Source organism: Cystoisospora suis (assembly GCF_002600585.1).
Source record: "Cystoisospora suis strain Wien I chromosome Unknown contig_2750, whole genome shotgun sequence".
Taxonomy (NCBI): Eukaryota; Apicomplexa; class Conoidasida; order Eucoccidiorida; family Sarcocystidae; genus Cystoisospora; species Cystoisospora suis.
This window is the reverse complement of record NW_027155546.1, coordinates 198-18628: the sequence shown is the minus strand read 5'-3', so window position 1 is coordinate 18628 and position 18431 is coordinate 198. Positions and strand designations below refer to the sequence as shown.

Below are 18431 nucleotides of genomic sequence, written 5' to 3'. Positions count from 1 at the left end.
TCTTCGGAGCCTCCCTGAGAGGCGTCAATGAGTTGCGATCCGACAAAGATAACCACAGCTCTCCTCTGTCCTTCTGATGTGTGCTTAAATGGGTTTGCATCGACACACTGGAGTCTGCACTGTAGACCTACGAGACACTTGCTCCGTACAACTTAGGCTTTCTTTCTGAGGGAGTGCTCGGCTCGGACGAAAAAACCCGACGTGAGTACGCCTTGACAACCGGGTGTGTAGAAGAGTGTCACCATGGGCAGGAGGCAGAGGTGTTCTACTGGAGTAGTAGCTGCGCACGCGCTGACTGTAACAATTGCGCTCGCGCCTGGTGTCACAACGATAACGTTTTCCCAGCTGACCCCCCAGCCGCTGTCGACTCTTTCAAAAAACCACGGAAAAGTCATGTCCGTTCTATACAACTGTTCGTACCGAAGAAGCGACAGCAAGATGAAGGGAAGAAAAAGTCTCACACCACGGTCCGTTTATAGTCGGGCTACTTGTCCGGCCCTCTTCATGGCTGTTCTGCGTTGTAACGCCGGGTGGGGTCCATACACAGACAAGCCACTATAGAGACCCACTGCTGCACAAACCTCACACAACACCCGCGGTCACAGGTAGCGAGTAGTCTCCTGGAATTTGTGCATGCCTGGCTCAGTTGCCTGGGTAGCAGGATGATCGTAAACTACATCAGCTTGTACGAAGACGGAGTCCGACTCGGAGGACGGACTTCAGGGCGAGATTGTTAACCAGTGAGCAATAGTCAGCTAAAAGGAATGGAGGACACTCCCCCAGTACAACGGGGCTCGAACAGCCTCAGAGAAGCAACCCGTACGAAAAAGCTCGTGCGGAACCGAACTCGACCGATTAGAAACCCTTTCAGCAAACCAGGTCTGCCTGGCTTATTTTTTCGATCCATTGTCAAGCCCTAGTACAGATACGAATAAGCTGACCGGCCCACGCTGCACTTCCGTCTTATCAATTGCAATGCAAAATTACCCGGTGCCTTAATTTTTGGCGTGCGAGTCTCATTCCACAGAGGAACACCGAGGGTGCTTGAAGCTGTTTGATACAAGACAGTGGCATTGGTGAGCCCCAAGCAACGAAACCGGAAGCACGCGTAGAGGGGCCGTCATGCAGACAATGACTGTAGTGAAGCTTCACAACGTGACGTCACCAAAGTAGCAGCACTTTCCATCTGTACCTTGCAGGTCTCTGCACAGACTCCGAGGAAGTATGGTCTCGTACGCGAAAAGGAACACGGTCTGCGTGGACGAGCTAATGCTAGGTGCAGTCGCATGTGCTAACAAGAAGAGTACGTGAAATACCTCGAGGTGCAAGTTCCCCCCTGTTCCTGAACGAAGCAAGTGCTGAGTACAAAGGCGATGGCTGTTCACCCACATAACGCAATGATGACCTGACGGCACGTGAGGAAGTCGGACACGAGCGGCGCCTGGAAACATGCTGTTCAAGAGACATGCCAAAACACGAAGCAGCGTTTCCACAGCTGACACCACTCGGCGACGGGGAACACCGCAAAACTGACAAACACTCCTAACCTGGACCACTCTGTTTAACTCTCCCAAGGACGGGAGAAATGATTGGAAATGAACTCTTTGTTCAGGCTTACGGGCCTGGGTCTAGGCGATCAAGTCGGTTTCCGACGGGCGCGAAGCATCCACACTCGCTGAACCTACTATCGTGAATTAGCTGGACGCGGGGGCAACGAAAGAACACAAATCAGAACTGCGCCGTTGCCTTAACTCACAAGAAACAAAGGACAAGCTGCGGTCCTGTCAAGTGTCTTACGCCACACACCTAGTGTTGCTTCAAGCTACGGTCCTGTCAAGTGCCTTACGCCACACACCTGGTGTTGCTTCTGTCCACCTTGGAACAGGTGGAGTACCGCAGAGATTTACGTACGGAAAAAATTGTGTACGGAACACACAGCAGTTTCACACTGGCAGATTTCAAGTCTCTTTCACCCTACATTTGCCAACAACCGCAGACCAGTCCTGCGCTCTTTTGTGTAGCTGTTCTCCCCGCAAGAGACTCGTTTCAAGGACAGTTTTCATAAAGCTTGGTGACAAGATCTCTGGGAAGCCGAATGTACCGGTTTTCCAAGACATCGACAAAAATGGGATACACCTTAGCTGTCTCAGTCTGAGATTTCTCCGGTCGTTTGAAAATCAACTCCTTTTTCGCCTTCTTCACAACAGCCACACGATCGACCATCGCCCACTCGGAGCAGTCGAACAATAGCGGACCGTACGCAGCCCGTCCTGCAAACCGACACGCCAGCAACTTTCAGACAGGCAGATGAAGCTCTAATGGAAGAATAGGAGCTTTTACTGCATAGAGACGAGCCAAGAGATCGAGAAGACCCAGCAAACACTTCAACAACCCAGGCGACGGAAGACTCAGCTGGAAAACGAAAACTATACAGAAAGGAAAAATTCCAAGACAGAATACGAATTGCCCGCCTCCGAATAGACTCCCTCAGCTTCCCTGATAATTAATTGAAGAAAATTCTCGGTGAGTTTCCTCCTCGGAGGGTTCCCCATTGAACGCTACGCCGACGTCGCTACTATCAGGTATCCCTACGTGAAACCTGGTGCGATACCTATCCCTTGTCACACCTCTTCGATCCCTATATCTACGCACACATCTTCATGTATGACTGAAGCAAACAAAGATATCAAGAAGGAAGCTAAATAAAGAACCGGGCTTCCTATCTTCTTTTTGCCTGAGTGCCTCCACACAACACTCTCACTCCATGTAGAATCTACTTTCTCCTCGTTATATCCCGTCCCCTGGCTACTACCTGTTTATCTGCATACACAGGGAGACACCTGAGAGAAGTCCACACGTATATTGTCCACTCGCTTCTTTTGTATTTGTACAATTATGTAGATGGAGGCGAGCGCAGACAGGCAAAGCTATATGTAAGTTCTCAAGTGGCCGTCAATGTTTACCATGGTCGTAGACGGCTAGCCAAACCTCCCGCGTTCCCAGAATACCGGGCAGACCTCCATCAGTATTGACCACTTCGAACCTCAAATCCATTCTCTTGAAAACAACAGGCTGAGCCTGTTTATCTTTCTGATAAACATCAGACCAGTGTGTGACTCTCCCTGCATCGAACATGATAGAAACCAGAGAGCTTCTGCGATGAGCTCCTGGGCTCGTGGCGGCAGAGAGACCTCCCTCCCCACCTTGTCCTTTTCCTTCGGTTGGGCCGACAAGTCCAAAGTACTCAAGATAAGACTTCCTTCTTCTTTGCTTGTCCAAATCTAATTCATCCTCTTCCTCATCATCTTCATCATCTTCTTCCGGGCCGTCAAGGCCGAAGTACTGACGATACGATTTTCTTCTTCTTTGCTTGTCTAAGTCGAATTCATCTTCTTCCTCGGCATCTACTTCTGCATCTTTCTCGTCTGTTTCCTTTATCGACTCCGGTCCACCTGGACTTTTTTCTGTCCGCTTCTCCTCTTGTCGTGCGTCAGCCGTCTCTTGGTCTTCAGATGGTGGCTTGATACAGACACGTAGAGGTCCCGCGGACTCCCGTTTTTCACTCTCCTCTGTTGCCCTGTTGATTTGTACGGACGGAGGGGAATCCTGTTTTTCCTCGTTGTTTTGTACTTCTGATGGCAGGACGCTTTTTACCTCGTGGTTCATTTGTGTAGTTGAGCGACTATCACCTTCCGTATCTTTGTCCATCGCTGAACCTGCCTTTTGTGGCAATGCTCCTTCATTTTCGACTCCTCCATTCACATTCTCTGTGATATCCGAACATGATTCAGTCTGACGAGAAAGGATGCCCTCCGTGCCTGCATCGTCTCCTCTAGAAAAGGCTGCATCAATGCCATGTACTAAAACTGTATCAATCGCCGCTTCTACTGGAGGAGACGAAGAAACCGAGAATCGGTAGCCGTCATGCCCATCAGGCAACGTAGACGCTGCTTCCCGTGTCATCATGCTTGGCTACGGGCAGCTGCCAAATTCACTGCTCCACGTCAAACGACAGGTAATATCCGGACGGAAAAACCTATGTCTATGCATGCGCGCGGGGGTTTGAACCAGACATCCCGCATAGATACTTCAGAAAAAAGAGCTAAAAAATACTGAGCTCCAATATCGGTCTCTATAACTGGGGAAACCAACCACATACCAAATGCCGCAGTAGAAACAGGAGTCACTCCCGCGACGCCTTCGAGTTCCTCCTTCTTCTTGTTGGATCGGGGGAAAAGATTTAAGCAAAGCTGAGAAGGCTGTCACGGAAACTAACGAACTATGAGCTCAGATCTGGCGTGCTCATCAAACAAGTCTCCAGGAGAGAGTCCGCACGGACGACAGCGAGTAGAGTACAGCAGATTGCGGAACTCTCCTTGCCACAAATAAGACCTCTAAAAAAGAGAATTAGAATGATAGAATGGAGAAGACTCACCATAAGCTGCCAGGGAACGAGGGAATGCCCTGCTACTGACTAGGTTATATATACGAATGCGGGAGTACGTACGGCGACAGCTGCCGCCGGAACCACGTACTCCAAGGTGAAAATGAAGCCTGCCTCTTGTCCCGCCGAAACCACCCGGTGACGCGCATGCGAAGTGCTGGGAACTTACAGTAGGCGGAACATGCCAGTCTTCTCCAATGTAAAAAGCCAGAAAAGCTCCACCCTTACCGGGCGACGCCAGGAACAGCAGCGTTGACTTTGAACGCTGGCGCTGCCTCTGGAGGTCGGGTGGCCAGGATAGCAGCAAACGGACTAGCAGAGAGAGAGTTGCATATGGGGACACGGTGCGCACTACCGTAGTATGGAATTAGCAAGATGAAACAATAGTTAAGAGGATGGATATTGTTAGGCGGGACACCGCTTTCGTCTCAGATAAGGAAAGATAGAGGAACGTGTCGATTCAACCCCTCCCCGGCAAGGGGGAGGTACATTGTGGCTCTCCCGACGCGACAGCTAGTCGAGCTGGCGATAGACGCTGCCGAGATCAGAGGCACCCTGGTTCTGCTGAAACGTGAATCCGAACCGCTACATCGTACGTCATCGGCAAGATCTGTCCCTACGCAGTTTCAGGGTACAGCACTTTCTTGAGGTTCTGTCACACTCCGAGGTATGAGCCATCTCTGCTCAATGTACGTTACTCGTACAGCTGTGGCGTGGTCTACAACTGCGTCCCCGAAAACTCGATTTTCTTGTATGTGGCTTCTTGTGATCCGCCGGGACACGAGTGCTGACGTTGTTTCTGTGTGAAGGAGCTCGCATTGTTTCTCCGGTCTTTTTTTCTTATGCTACCGCGATGCCGAACGAGGACTTCCGGCCAGCGGGTTGCGGGTGCTAGGTTTGCAGTCGGTTCCTTTTTTTCGACACCCCTGATTTAAGGTGACCCATTCCTTTTTCTGCCTCTCCTCCCCTACTATCCTTCATACTGCCTTGATTTGCTGTCCGGCTTTTCTGGGGCTGCGTCTCTCGTCAGAAGCTGCCAAACCTTGCGTAGTTCTTGCCTGTATTTCCGGGACTCCAGTGACAAAGTGGTTCAGTGCCTGATTTGATTTTGAGAGTGTGCGTTTACATCCCTTATCCTTTTCGGTCTGTGATTGTGGGTTCCGGTTCAGCCGGACGCGCATGTCACCTTTCCGTTGTTGTATTTCTTTGCCGTCTTTTCGCGCTTGGTTCTGAAGGTTCAACCCGTGCCGACATGCTCCCGTGTTTTTTCCAAGGTATTCTTCTCCAAAGAGTTTTCCCTCACTTCATCTTTTTTAAATCCTGCTCCTCTATTTGGGAAGCGAGCAGCCGCAGCTAGACTTACAGGTTCTCAGGAAACCGGCTTTCTTTCGTTGCTGCATGTTCAGGAGACGACTCCAACAACAATCTGCATAGACATTCTAAAGACTCCCTCTACCCTTTTCTACTCCCGTTCTTTCGGAAAGCATGGAGGACCGGTCACCCTCCATTCCAGAGGAAGAGGAAGACGAGGACGTAGAAACATCCAGCCCTCAAGCATCAACTAGCCTTCCTGAGTCACCAGGACGAGGAGGACTAGCCCGTAGATTTTTGACAAGGAAAGACGTACCGTCACAAGGAAAACTTCAGGTGGACGCAGATGCTACATGGCGACGTAATATGCTTGTCACATTCCAGCTAGCACGAGTGGGCGTGCGGTCAGGCAAGAGAATGGAAGATCCGCTTCTATGTTGGATAGCCGAATGTGTCTATTCTTACAAACCACCGGGGGATAAGAAGAAGCCAATACTCGTACGTGAATTCTTCGGGACCTTACCATTTGACACGGATCTACAGCCTCCGTCAACTACCGGCATCTATAATGACGAAGAGAAAACCATCACGTATCTAGACTTCCATGAAAATGAAAGGATTGTCAGGTGTATTTTCCCGTTGAAACAATGGAAGTATAAAATCTTCTTGGCCACCGAGTAAGCTCAGGGTGTTATTAGCCCGATGCCTTACTTCCTGCTGTATACTATCCGTTGATATTTCTTCATGTACGCGCGCAGGCTCGGCGCGAGGGAAGCGAAGGAACAGATTCCCACTTTGGTCACGAGGGGTACTGTCATCTTATCTGTAGATTTCAGTTGTTGGCTCTCCAGCTCTCTCTACTCAGCGCATTTGTAGCACGGGGGTTCGATAGGCGTGGTTCGTGAATAGCAATGCAAGGAAGTCAACTTAAAGTATCGGCCAGACAGAGGGAGCGTGTGAGTAGTATTGGTTCCTTAAGCGTGCAGCTAGTTTCTCCCGGATGTTCTATTTCAGCCATGAGTCGTGGCGGCTGGCCTACGGATGGATGCGTGTGAATATCAGTATATGTGCATCGGAGATGCTATGCTCCGCACGATCAAGAGGTCAGTCTCCTCCTCTTCGTAGAACAACTTGCGACAGGAAGGGCTAGTGAGCTTCCTCCTCAGGTGTCCCAAGTGGGTTTCAAAACCTACAGTATGGCTCAGGTACTTCTGCTCGTCGTGGCCGATGGCTTGCCTGCCCCTCTCGTCCTCAGAGCTTCTGTTTGATGTCTTTCACTCTTCGCTCGCACATCTTTACACGGTTATAAACATTTGTATGCAATGTATCCAGAAGTGTAACGTAAGATGTCAGCGACTGTTAAGGGACTTCATGAGCCATGCGGCTCTTGCTTATCTCTCTGTTCTTTTGTTGTCCAGGAAGGCTCCCAAGTTGCCCTATGAAGTCGGAGCATTTGGCAAACTGATGAAGAAACTGCAATAAGAGCCAGAAAGCGGGTTTTTTCACTTGTAGAACGTGAGGCCCTTTTCTGAAAGGCATGCGCAGGGACAGAGTGTAGAGACGATGTAAGATCGTTGGTACAAGTGCAGCAGGATATCACGGAAAAGGAAGACTGGACCCGGTTCGTGGATTCTTGTCCAGCCGCCGTGGTCAGGGTAAAGCGGTTTGAATAGCGTATCGGAGAAGGAGAGAATTGATAGCGCTGTCCAAAGCCGAAACTGCCGAAGTGGGGTGACTGAAGATGGAATACACTGCTTCAACAAGAGGCAAGCCAGCTTGCGATAACCAGTTGTGTCTCTGCCATCACGGTTCTCAGACGTGTCGTATTCACGCGTTTCTTGTTCACTCTGCTTTCAACAAGTGGTCAAAACGGGGTAAGCGTCTCGATTCCTTTGTGTGTGGGCGCGTGGTGGAGATGTAGCTGTATTTTCGTGACTAGCCTTTCACTCTCAGCCCTAGGCGGACTTCCCGCTCTCGCTCCCCTGACGCGTGGCACAGCCGGCGAAGCGGCCTTCAGGTGCACGTTGTATCTCGAAGGGTAGAGGCGACCCGAACGGCCACACTGGAGAAGCGGGTGTCTCACCAACTTACGCCTGCCCGGAGTTGCTATGAGCTGGTACGACGCTCGGATATCGGAATTTCGGCGTGCTTTCAAATGCTTAGGATCGGGCGCGTAAGCTGCTCGAAGGGGGCGCGAGAAGAAAGAGGCCCCTGTGTACTTTGTCTGCTGGCCTAAACAGTGACACGGAAATTGTTGAAGACTCAGTTGACAACGAAGTGTAAGGGACACCAAGCTAATGCGTGTTTTCCGTGCTTCTAAGCCGTAGCAGTAGAATGGTTACATGCAGTAGAACGCATGCACGCTCTTTCTAAGCACTTAACGGCGGCGCCTAACGCAGGACAGGGCCTTTTTCACGTGTCGGTTTTTTGGGTAGTAAACACGACTGCGTCCGTCAAGCGGATGTGTCGTGCGATCTGCTGACAAAATGCAGCTCAACGGTTTATGAACAGACTACTAGGCACAATCGCCGCAGTAGGGCTGTACCTGCCGCGGACTCACCGAGTGTCTGCGATCTCGAGGGGTCTTTATGGTCCCTCTGTCGGAGGCGGCAAGCCCTGTTTACCTACGGAGTGAAGGAATCCCGGCTTTTTTTCCGCCACTTTTTTCTGCTAGCTTACTGCATCTTTGGTTGGAGGGTCGTGTGGCGGGCTCCATGCGGCTGGCACAACACGTGGCGCAGTGACTCCGGGGGGGCGGCAGCGCTCAGGAGCGAGAAAGAATCGTGCACGGGCTCTTCGACGTCGGGGTAGAAAAAACGTTCGGGTGTTGATCGGGAATACCGAGTGTAAATCCTGCTACGGCACGATCTCCGAATAACTGTTTGACTTGCGGCTTGTTTTCGTGTCCGCGGGTGACAGATTCCTTTTGCCATTCCGAAACACTTCGACGGCACAGCAGTGGCACGCGGATCCGCGTTACCGGGAGCAATTCATCGAGGTTAACTGTGTCAGTCGGCCGGGTGGCAGTTGTCCGATAGGAACCTTCTCCACACCGCCGAGAAATCTCCTATGCTCGAACCTAAGAGTGACGCGGAAACTCCTCTCTTTCTGTCTCCAGCATGTGGGGTGGAAGTGTCACCCACAGATCTGACTCACGAGGTTTCGGGTCACACTACAGTACCCTCGGGCCGAGCTGGCACCGTAGTATAGGGGTGGAAATATCTGTGCCTTCGGCATTGCAGCCGCATCGATAGCAGGCGAAGTCGCTTTCTCACAGGTGATGCTAAACACTCGAGGAAATGTTTTCTTCCGCGGCCGTGTCTCACTTGATAGGACATAACCGGAGATGCCGGCCTGTCACATAGTAAATGGCCATGCGGCAGCGTCTGCGGGCTCAACGCACTCCAACAGCGGCGTTCGTTTGAGTCGTTGTGACTGGTAGCTCGGGCGGCTGAAGCTGAGACGGTCGGGAAAGTGAGTCAAACCCGGTTGATCTCCCGGAAGCACTTGATAGACACGCTGCTTTCTACAGGTTACACCCTGTCTCAGTCGCACGAGAGTGTCTACAAGTGGCGTTTTCACGAGAAACCCGGCAACGGCAGAAGGAGAGCTTCGGCTCGGCAAGCTAACCATTCCGTAGTCTCACAGACCACTTCCGCCTGATCGGTGAAACCCTTCTTAGCCCGGTCTGGAAAGAATGTGTTCCTCCGCAGGGTCACATGTGACGTTTCTGAACAAGATGTCATAAGGAAGGACTGTCCCAAGTGTTTGCTTACTACGCACCTGCGCGGGGTAGGCCTCGCACAGTCTCCGGCAGGCGGGGCCGGTCTGTACTGCAGACTGGTAAGTAGATGCTACTCCCAGTCTTTCTACGGAGTGGCACACAGTACAGACTGGACCTCCGCGGTGCTGACCGTGACGATGCGACAGAACATTCCTACCAAAGAGACAGCCGGGAGCTGTGCTGAGAAACGAAGAGAAGTGCGGTGAAGGAAGTGGAGCAACACACAATAGTGAACGGAAACGTTTGGAGATGCCGGGCTGTAGTCTCGGAAAGCCACGCTACCTGGAGCTGATGAAGAAACCCAGCGCCGCACCCGACCGTCCAGCGCAAGCCGGCGAAGTGGCGACAGGCCGCCTGATGAACACGATGCGACGCGTGCGTTAGTCAACGCGGCCCCGCGTCGCGACGTCGCAGCTGCATCGCGAGGATTGAAGGCAGCGAGCGATAAGGAAGAGAGCCTTCAGTGCGTACTCACAGCAGGGCCACTGTTTCCAAGCGGCTCTCGATATCCGATTTGGATATATTGCGCAACGGCCCATGTTGTCCGCGCCAAGATGCCGAAGGGAACGGCCCTACTAGTGTCGGGACGTTGGCCAGCGGCCGTCAGTGTGCTCGTGTGTTATACTGGTACTTGCGTGACATTTGTTTACTCCATGGCGGAGGCACCCTACGTACCTAACCCGGCTGAACCAGAAGTCCAAGAAAAAGGGGAGCCTCGTTCAGGCGGCGTTCTTACCGTCCTGGAGCCGCCTGACCGGGGAGAGGGGGTGGAGACAGAATTTTCTCCCCCCGGCGCCCGCGAAGCCGAAGGTGCCCAACGGATGCATCCGCCGCAGACTGATGGAGGGAGAGAGCACGGCAGTGTAAAAGAAGACGCCAGTGGAGGCCCCGCGACACGTGTCTCGTGGAAGCCGGTTAAAGCGGGAGAAGGCATTCTACTCGCTTTCCGGACAGCGCTTGCCGGGGCGGTAGCTGTTGTGTTCGCTCTGATCGGAAGGGAGAGTCTGCAGCACAGCCAGAGGCGTTATTCTCGCGTAGATATACGGGGTGCCCGGCAGCACATGGCGGTCGAGAATGTGGCCACCACTGTCGTGGCCATCACGCTCTTACTCCACGCCAGGTATTTGTTCAATTTTGTGCGAGACCACCGACAAGTTGTGAGTGCTCCTGCCCCCCTCGTGGCCTTGCAAAAGACAACAGGGCCGGCCGCAGCGGATGCGGGCGTCGGTGAGAAGATAGCCGATCAAGCCGACACCGACGAGGGAAGGGACGTCAGCTCTTTACCGCGTTCTTCCCCAAGGCCAACGAAAAAGTACGGTCTGGCCAGAAAGATAGTAGGTTACGACCTCGTTCGGCACACTGCTGTTGCTGCTGCAGCGTGGCTAGTGGGAACCGCAGTCGGCAAGGTGAATTATGGGGAGGAGACGTGGAGGAATTTTCGAATCACCTCGGCTGCGCGGTATGCTGGTCTTACAATGAAGGGGTTAGCCATGTTGATTGCAGCTGTTACGGGGTTACGCGCGTTCTGGAGGGGAGCGAAGGCAACGTTCAGGACCGCAAAAGGAATAGTAAAACGAAAGCAGGGAAAAAAAATCGCGGAGAATAACTCACTTCGGGATAGTCAAGGGGGCGCTTCTGCAACATCTGGCAGCGTCTCGAAAGCACGAGATTCGTACTGAAGGTTTTTTTGTTCCCTTGTTGTAGCCTCTGCGCCACCAATTCTCAGTCCGGGTGGCCCGGAGGGACCTCGAGCACCTGACACATGATGAAAGGAGACCTAGGCGATCGTACAGGAGGTTCACTCTTCTTGCGTACGTCAATAGTGTGCTGTGTGCCGAGTATGTTGGCGCAGCTGTGGCGTGACGTGTTTGTGTTGTGTGGCACTGTCCAGCTGCATAGTTGGAGTCAGAAGCTTGCCCGGCGGCGAACACTTGCGACCCTGTAGTTTTCTTTGTTCTCTCGTACGTGAGACAGCCACTGGTGCTGGCTCCTGCAGGCTGAGCACTTGCTGAAGTATCAGCGAGCCGAGATCACATAAAGTGACGAAACGGCAAAGGGAGCAGCCAGTCGGTTCGTGGCGGTGGAAAGGCGGTGCAGGCGGAGCGTACTGCGGGCGGGCCCTACGGTCCAGGCAACAGAACAGGATGCGGCTGCGTGGTAGTCTGGATCACAAAAACTTTTGTACGGGCCTCCTGGGCGGCTTAGGACTTAAGAGGGAAACTAGCACACCGAGTGCAGCTGTCATCCGAGTCAAGACTAGCCAGCATTGGGGTGCCAGTGGTCGGCAGCAGTTTCTGACATCCACTTTGCGGTGCAGCGCAGACGAGCGACTGACGTGGGTTTCAAGCAAGGCGGGCCAAGCGTGTAGAGGGCAGCAGGATATTTCCGGCATTCGGGCGCCCAGGTTTCTGCTTGGAATGATTGCTGGGCAGGTAGCGTGATTTCCCGGGACGGCTCGTGGCGTCGCAGAATAAAAAAATTCACGTCGTACGGCCACAAGGGGCAGCGATTCACTGGCGGCAGGGCAGGACTCTGTTCGGCAGTGCGGACAGTTGATTGACAGAGCCAGGTGAGTGCAGGGAGGTCACCAGTGCTTCAAGCACCACTCTGCAGGGCAGAGAGGCAGCTCAGTCGTGTGCGTTGTGTTGCGTCTCGTGATGGTTGGAGTTCAAAGGACCAACTCCGAAAGAGCACCGAAACGTGTACAGTATTGGACCGGTGACGGGTTTCACATGCCTTGGGAGCCGGGGTTGTTCTTCAGGTAGTTCTTTTCCTTGCGCCCTACGTCTACAACTGGGCTTGATCAGAATCCTGCCGTGCACAGCTCTCTTGTAAGGTGTCTATAACCGGTCTGAACCTCTAATCCGTTTCACTGCCCCATTAGCGGCGACAACTCTTCCCTGGAAGGCACACGGAGGATATAGCTACGTACCACGAGAGTGTATCGGCCAGATGCGGTGGTAGTTCTCCGCTTTCGAGTAAAGCACGTGTTTGTGGGCCCGAAGACCACAAGTTCCGCGGCAGCTGACATACCCTCAACTCCCCGGATCATGAGCCCCTGCCTTTCGGGAGGGTATAGAGCGTGGGCGGGACAGAGCAGCCCACAGTGCCGCGCTGGTGCGCCCTAAGACTAATACCGAGCTCGCATCAGCCGGCTGTGGCACCCACGTGGACATGCGTGGACATGGCATTTCTACATAGCTGGGCAATTTTCTGCACTGTTTCAAAGACGTCACCAAGTTGGGTCGGAGTGACAGGTCCGCACAGGCGACATCCGGTGACTGCCCGGGCGCGGCGGCTCAGGGGGGTGTGCCTGTTCCAAGCAGAAACGGATGGGAAACGAAACAGCCGTCCAAAAGAAGCTGCTGAGGGCTGAGGCCTGGAGTTCAATCTGGCCGCGAAAGCCGAGGAAACATCGAAGCAGTCCCCAGAGTGAGTTCGGAACGAGGGACGTGGTACGAAGCGAAGCACATGAGCAGAGGACAATCAGGGCAGATGCCATTCCTTGAATCACACCAGATACTCATCACGCAGCAATGCGGCGATCTATTCATCAAGCCTCCGTCTCTTGTACCCTCGCTTCAGCCGGAGAATTTGACGGCGATCAGAACGACACAAAGCCAGTCCCAATCCGGCTAAGTAGTATCTGACGATGTAACCGCCGTTCTTTAGATGTCTGTCTTGGGGAGGAGATAGGAGCCGAGCCCTGCTACTACACACGGGCTCTGCCCGTCATCAACCTTCGGGAGTTCGAGACGAAGCGCGCATACCGTATTGCAGCGGGAAAGAACCTGGTCTTAGTCCATGCGACACTTAAGCCGACGGGTAACGATCTGCTTTGGCGTCCTGTAAGCAAGCCAACGACACAGACCCACTTGCTTTTTTCGAACTCTCTTCAGCGTACGGACGTAACGTACAGACTTCCTGTGCATGCCGATTACGCGCCGGCGACCGCTGACTACCTCTGCCTACTAGGTTTTTCTTCCTTTCCGCCTACCAGCGAGACGTGCCGAAGCACATACCTGCGAAGGTCGGATCTCCGGTAAGTGCTCTGGATGATGTGTCGAAACCTCCTTGTTATGTCGAGCTTCCCTACGAGTGAGAAGCGTCAGTGTGGGCGCGGCCTATGCATCTTGCCTACTATCCGTACCTTCAGCCTACTGTTAGTCATGAAAACCTTTCCTTCCTCCCTGCTGGCTGGAAAAATGAACACCATCCTGCTGTCTCTAGCTGCGACAGACTGCGGTCATCCGAACAAGACTCTTTCTCAACGCTCCGGGGACACGTCAGTAGCTGGAGTCTAGACGGGCTTTTATCCAAGGCTTCAATCTGATCTGTGCTCTGCCTCTATCAAGTCCACCGAAAAAGTGTAATCACCGGTCCGTTTTCAACTGCCGCGGCCCGGAACTTGCAAAGTTGTTACAATCAAAGACCACCCCCTAGCTCAGGCACGGCTATTCCAAACGGACAAATCAAGATTTCGGGTCTTTCGCCCCTATCCTTCTCTGTCTAGAGAGCGCGTCTCGCCAATCTACAGGTGCTGTACTGACAGACTGGACAATTTCTTGAACGGGCTCGATACGGCTCACCCACATATTCATATGGGGTAACAGGAGAACTGCAGACGTTCAATCTTTTCTCTTCCCCTGGACTACGCTGCTTGGCTTTCTGAGTATTATCTGCGACACCAGAACCTCTCCCCCGTTGCAGGACAGACCTCCGCGCATACGGAGCTGCTCCTTCTGCCAGCACGTCCGTTTGTATCGGCTGTCTGTCGCAGTTTCGATCGCTCAACTCGCTCACTCGAAACACGCTGAGAGAAACGATGGATGGCCTCGTGAATTTATGCCCGAAGAGTACCCTGAGATTACAAGTGGCGAAAACCCTGATCCGGTTTCCGAAGTGAAGAAAAGACTTACAGGACATGAACTACCGCGCCCCACCCGGCGACACAGTCTCTGTCGACTGCTGCTAATAGACTCTGCGATAGTGTCTCCATCAGCTCTTCTTCGTTCTGCACACAAAAGTCATAGTATCGGAAGACACTGAGGTCCATCTCGGAAAACGAAAGTCTCGGCCGGGTATGAAAGAGTATCGCGGGACAAGAAGAAGAAGGTATGCATTCAGATGACAGAAAACTTCCGATGAGTCTGCTCCATCACTCCGGCATGGCGGCTCGGATAGAGACAGAGACATAGAGAGATTCGCCCGAGCTGGAAGGGCTCAAGGCTATGAGAAACTTATCGACCTGATAGTCTACTAGCGAAGTCACGCTGCTTTTTGCCTTTCATAACAAGGACGCTTTGGCATCCGGGGGGGCGCGGTCGCGATGAAGGTAACACCTGGCTGCATATACAAAACGTCTGTTCTTGTACGAGTACATGAGAACATATACGCAGGCATTCTCTACAAGCACATGAACAAGGTGGAGACAGGCGGCGAACCGGGTAAAGAAGACTTTTCTGCGGTATGTGCCCCCCTCTGCTTGTCGGAAAAAAGCATCAGGAACTGACCATCTCTGGTTTCCACAAGGCTTCACAGACACCGACAAGCTGCTCCCCGGAGGTTCCATTGCAAACAAAGTCCTTCGCGTAGCATGCAGCACCGATGTAGTCAAAAGCCGAAAGAAACGGCTCGTTCGTTTCTGGATCGAGCCCCGCTGATCAAGACACGGACCACACAGCAGGCACACACGCGAGCGTCTCCCAGAATGTGAGGAGGCACGCCTCACGTATAGTTTTTTACGATCTAGGTTCTTGAAGATACACGTGCCCATATACTTATCTATATCTCTGTGTTTGTACCGGCAAGCCGGTGATGCTCACTGAACCACACGGCGTCAGAAAGGACACCTGCTGGCGAGGAGGTACGCTTGCGCGTGCGAGCCCACAGACAGGACCCGCTGCCGGCTGAGCCGCTTGGTATGCTACGGCGCTCCGCTCTTCTGAAACGTGGGTCTCTTTCATGCCGGTGTAGCGCACGACTGGCCTGAAGATCGACGCATGTATGGGTGAGAGAACAGAAAAATACAGTTGAGCAGAGGACTGCACGGACTTCTGCATGGAGAAAATTCTTCTGTATGTCGTCGACACCGTGACACCTGGGTCACAAGCGAACACAGGACACCTGCTCATCTTTTCACGCCTGCTTCTTTTGTACACCCCGGACCCTGTGGCAAAGAGTCAATTCGGTTTTACCCAGATAAAGAATACGTACGGACACCCGCCCCCGCCCCCAACTACAGCTGCTCTGCTCGCATTTGTACAGCTCAGCATCACAGATTCTTCTTTTCTTAGATACAGCTACGTTCACTAACGAACCTTCATTCGCTAATCTTTCCTTTTCCTGTATAGGATTCGATGGCTAAACGGAGTTCTTGTACGGAACTAGCAGGGCCGAGAAAGGCGGAAACTTCCGGGGGGGCGGAGGGGGGTTACACTTGAGCCTCTCTGCCTTGCATGCAATGGTCCATCTTTCAATCTTGCCTTGAGTTTTTTCTCAAGTCGTACCAACAACAGGAGAGACGAAGTATGGCGCAAACCGACGGCCATAGAGCATAGAGGAAATCACATTTGACATGATGCGAGGTTTCATCTCGGGGACTTCTTCCCGTAGCTCATAGAGCTTGGATCGGAAAACAAGTTCTTTGTGTCTGCACGTCAAAGAGCCATAAACGCCTCAAGGTGTCTGACAGTGAATGAGGCGATTCTTTATCTGGAACACATAATAGACGGACAGAAGACACAATAGTATACAGTGTAGACGTCGTGTGTAAGAAGAGACCAGCTGGTACTGGTCGTCCTCAAGGAATGCAGCCAGCCACATTGTCCATGTGCTCCTTTCATGTGTATAGCCTTTTTCTATGACTTTTCCGGTAAGAAATGATACACCATGAGAGGAAGGGTTAAGGCCAGTACGCGGAACTTCACGAAGGAACCCACATGTTGGATGGAATGACCCTACTCGAAAATTTATGCATTTCGTGTGTACATGTTTACTATGTGTACCACCTTGTCCGTACCTAGATACAAACGTCCACACATGTTTCTGTCCCAACAAGAAGGACCGTGAATGTCTAGATCGAAGCGGTGGCAGGCAACACGTATACGAACCGTGCCAAGTGTGCCTACGGCAGGAGAAACGAGAAGCAAATGACGCTGGAGACGTGAGTATTCGTCTTGAAGTGACGTACACTGTCTGGACATCTGTAGCAAGACCCGCCAGGCCGACAAAGGTGTAGTTATTCATCTTGAAAACCTTCTGGAAATCCGCACTGACGGTGCCGAACTGATTGACACCCAACCGAGTATCCGAGGCAATCCCTACACAGTTCTTCCCAGCCATAGCCACAACGGCGCTTCCATTGTATGCATCCTGTGTGGTCCAGTACACACCAGAAGGTATACGAGTCAACAGGGATGTGAGAGTTTTGCTATCATACTCTCAGTTTTCTAACTCTCTAGCTGATTCAGAAGTGTGTAAGTGAACATACACTTCGGGTGGCCGCACCCAAAACAGCGTTCTGTGGGAAAAGAACTGCGTAGCTGTGTAGACACCGGCGTGTAATCTTAGATCAGCTAGTAGCAGTGCCCTGTTGAGCAGTTGGGCAAGTAGGCTTGCTGCTGAACAAGATCGGAGTGGAGTACACACAGTACACACATCATCACGATCAGAAACACTCGTCCTCTCAGCCACCACGATCGAACGAGGTCTCGATTCTACACTCGTGACGAAATAGCGTGGAAGATCATGTGTGCATACATTAGGACCTAGTAGGTGTGCATGACAGGACTAGTCAAAGCGCATACATGCATACAATACACCGTGGAAGGGTGCAGTGCAGTACGGTCGAGAAGGAAAGGATGCATGCGCGGACACAGGAAAACGACAGAGATTTTCGAGAAAGTGAACGAAGAGACCGGGAAAGAGATCAAGACCTCAGTTGTCACAAGTAACAGTATGACGGAAAGAAGCGCTTTTAGGTAGCTAGGAGAAAAAGAGGACGACGAGGAAGGCACTGCTCATGTACAGGAAACTCCTCCTTTTCTTACCATCTTGCAGGAACAGCCAGGAAACCAGCAAAACACAGAAGAGGTGCGAAGGTGGAAAAGTGATGTTCCCGAAGGGAAGTATGCGTTAAAAAGCACAAGAAGGGTCTGGGTTTTTGCACAGTAGGCCGTCTCAAGGCCGACGTGACTTGGGGGTCCTGGCGAGTTCCTTAAAGGGGCAGTGAGACCGATGACGTAAGACAGCGAGACAGCAGAACACGACGGAAACAGACGGAAAAGTGTAGTCTAGAGGAGGCGCAAGATCTCCTAAACAAAGGAGAAGGAAAAGTTGCAGACGACAGAGGCGAACGGAGCGCAGACGACTCCGAAACTCTGAACAGACTAGTAGGGGACTGCAAGAGCGCAGTCGGACATCGCTCAAAGCGGAAGCGTGCTGTAGAAATTTTTCCAGAAGGAACGTATTACCGCCGTTCCGCGTGACGAATGCTAACCCCGTAACTCGACAAGTTCACAAGAGAACTTGCTTGTCTCTGCATGAGCACGGTGTCCTCAACTTTCGGCTTATATGGTGAAGTCACCACTTTAGACCGGCTTGCATGTGCTGTAAGGGTGCATAGGCTTGGTAATGAGCGTGTGTTCGCGATGAGACCCTTGTTACCTTTCAGTGTCAGTAACGCACGGGCTATATTTCTGCTCTTCATGAACGGTGAGAAATAAGGGGCGAAAAGAGCTATGCTTCCTGCCGAGAAGAGAAAGCATGGTCACGTGTTCGTGAAGGGTGAAGTTTCCGGGACGACTCTAAGCCTGTCATCCCGTCCGTATGAGTCAACTGCTGGCATGAGGACGAAATGGCACACGCTCAGGGCGGTCTGTCTGGTCTTGC

The 18431-nt window shown here is 52.4% G+C and overlaps 4 protein-coding genes across 4 annotated transcripts; 2 read left to right on the top strand and 2 right to left on the bottom strand.

Annotated features, from left to right (window-relative positions):
- Window positions 1–396: 396 nt before the first annotated feature.
- Window positions 397–4907, bottom strand: CSUI_005697 (uncharacterized protein). The gene is made up of 2 exons (XM_068065867.1): window positions 2964–4907; window positions 397–2270 (listed from the first exon to the last, which is right to left on the bottom strand). The coding sequence occupies exons 1-2, from the start codon at window positions 3964–3966 to the stop codon at window positions 2047–2049; spliced, it is 1227 nt and encodes a 408-aa protein (XP_067922157.1). The 5' UTR covers window positions 3967–4907; the 3' UTR covers window positions 397–2046.
- CSUI_005696 (uncharacterized protein) lies at window positions 4648–8872 on the top strand. The gene is made up of 2 exons (XM_068065866.1): window positions 4648–6432; window positions 7174–8872. Exons 1-2 carry the CDS (start codon window positions 5930–5932, stop codon window positions 7235–7237), a joined length of 567 nt encoding a protein of 188 aa, XP_067922156.1. The 5' UTR covers window positions 4648–5929; the 3' UTR covers window positions 7238–8872.
- Window positions 8873–10005: 1133 nt separating this feature from the next.
- CSUI_005695 (uncharacterized protein) lies at window positions 10006–12284 on the top strand. Its single transcript, XM_068065865.1, has one exon. The coding sequence runs from the start codon at window positions 10094–10096 to the stop codon at window positions 11216–11218; it is 1125 nt and encodes a 374-aa protein (XP_067922155.1). The 5' UTR covers window positions 10006–10093; the 3' UTR covers window positions 11219–12284.
- Window positions 12285–12581: 297 nt separating this feature from the next.
- Window positions 12582–18098, bottom strand: CSUI_005694 (proteasome beta subunit). Its single transcript, XM_068065864.1, has 6 exons — window positions 17591–18098; window positions 16732–16913; window positions 16049–16191; window positions 15053–15198; window positions 14459–14553; window positions 12582–13385 (listed from the first exon to the last, which is right to left on the bottom strand). The coding sequence occupies exons 1-6, from the start codon at window positions 17591–17593 to the stop codon at window positions 13337–13339; spliced, it is 618 nt and encodes a 205-aa protein (XP_067922154.1). The 5' UTR covers window positions 17594–18098; the 3' UTR covers window positions 12582–13336.
- Between the last annotated feature and the right edge of the window lie 333 nt (window positions 18099–18431).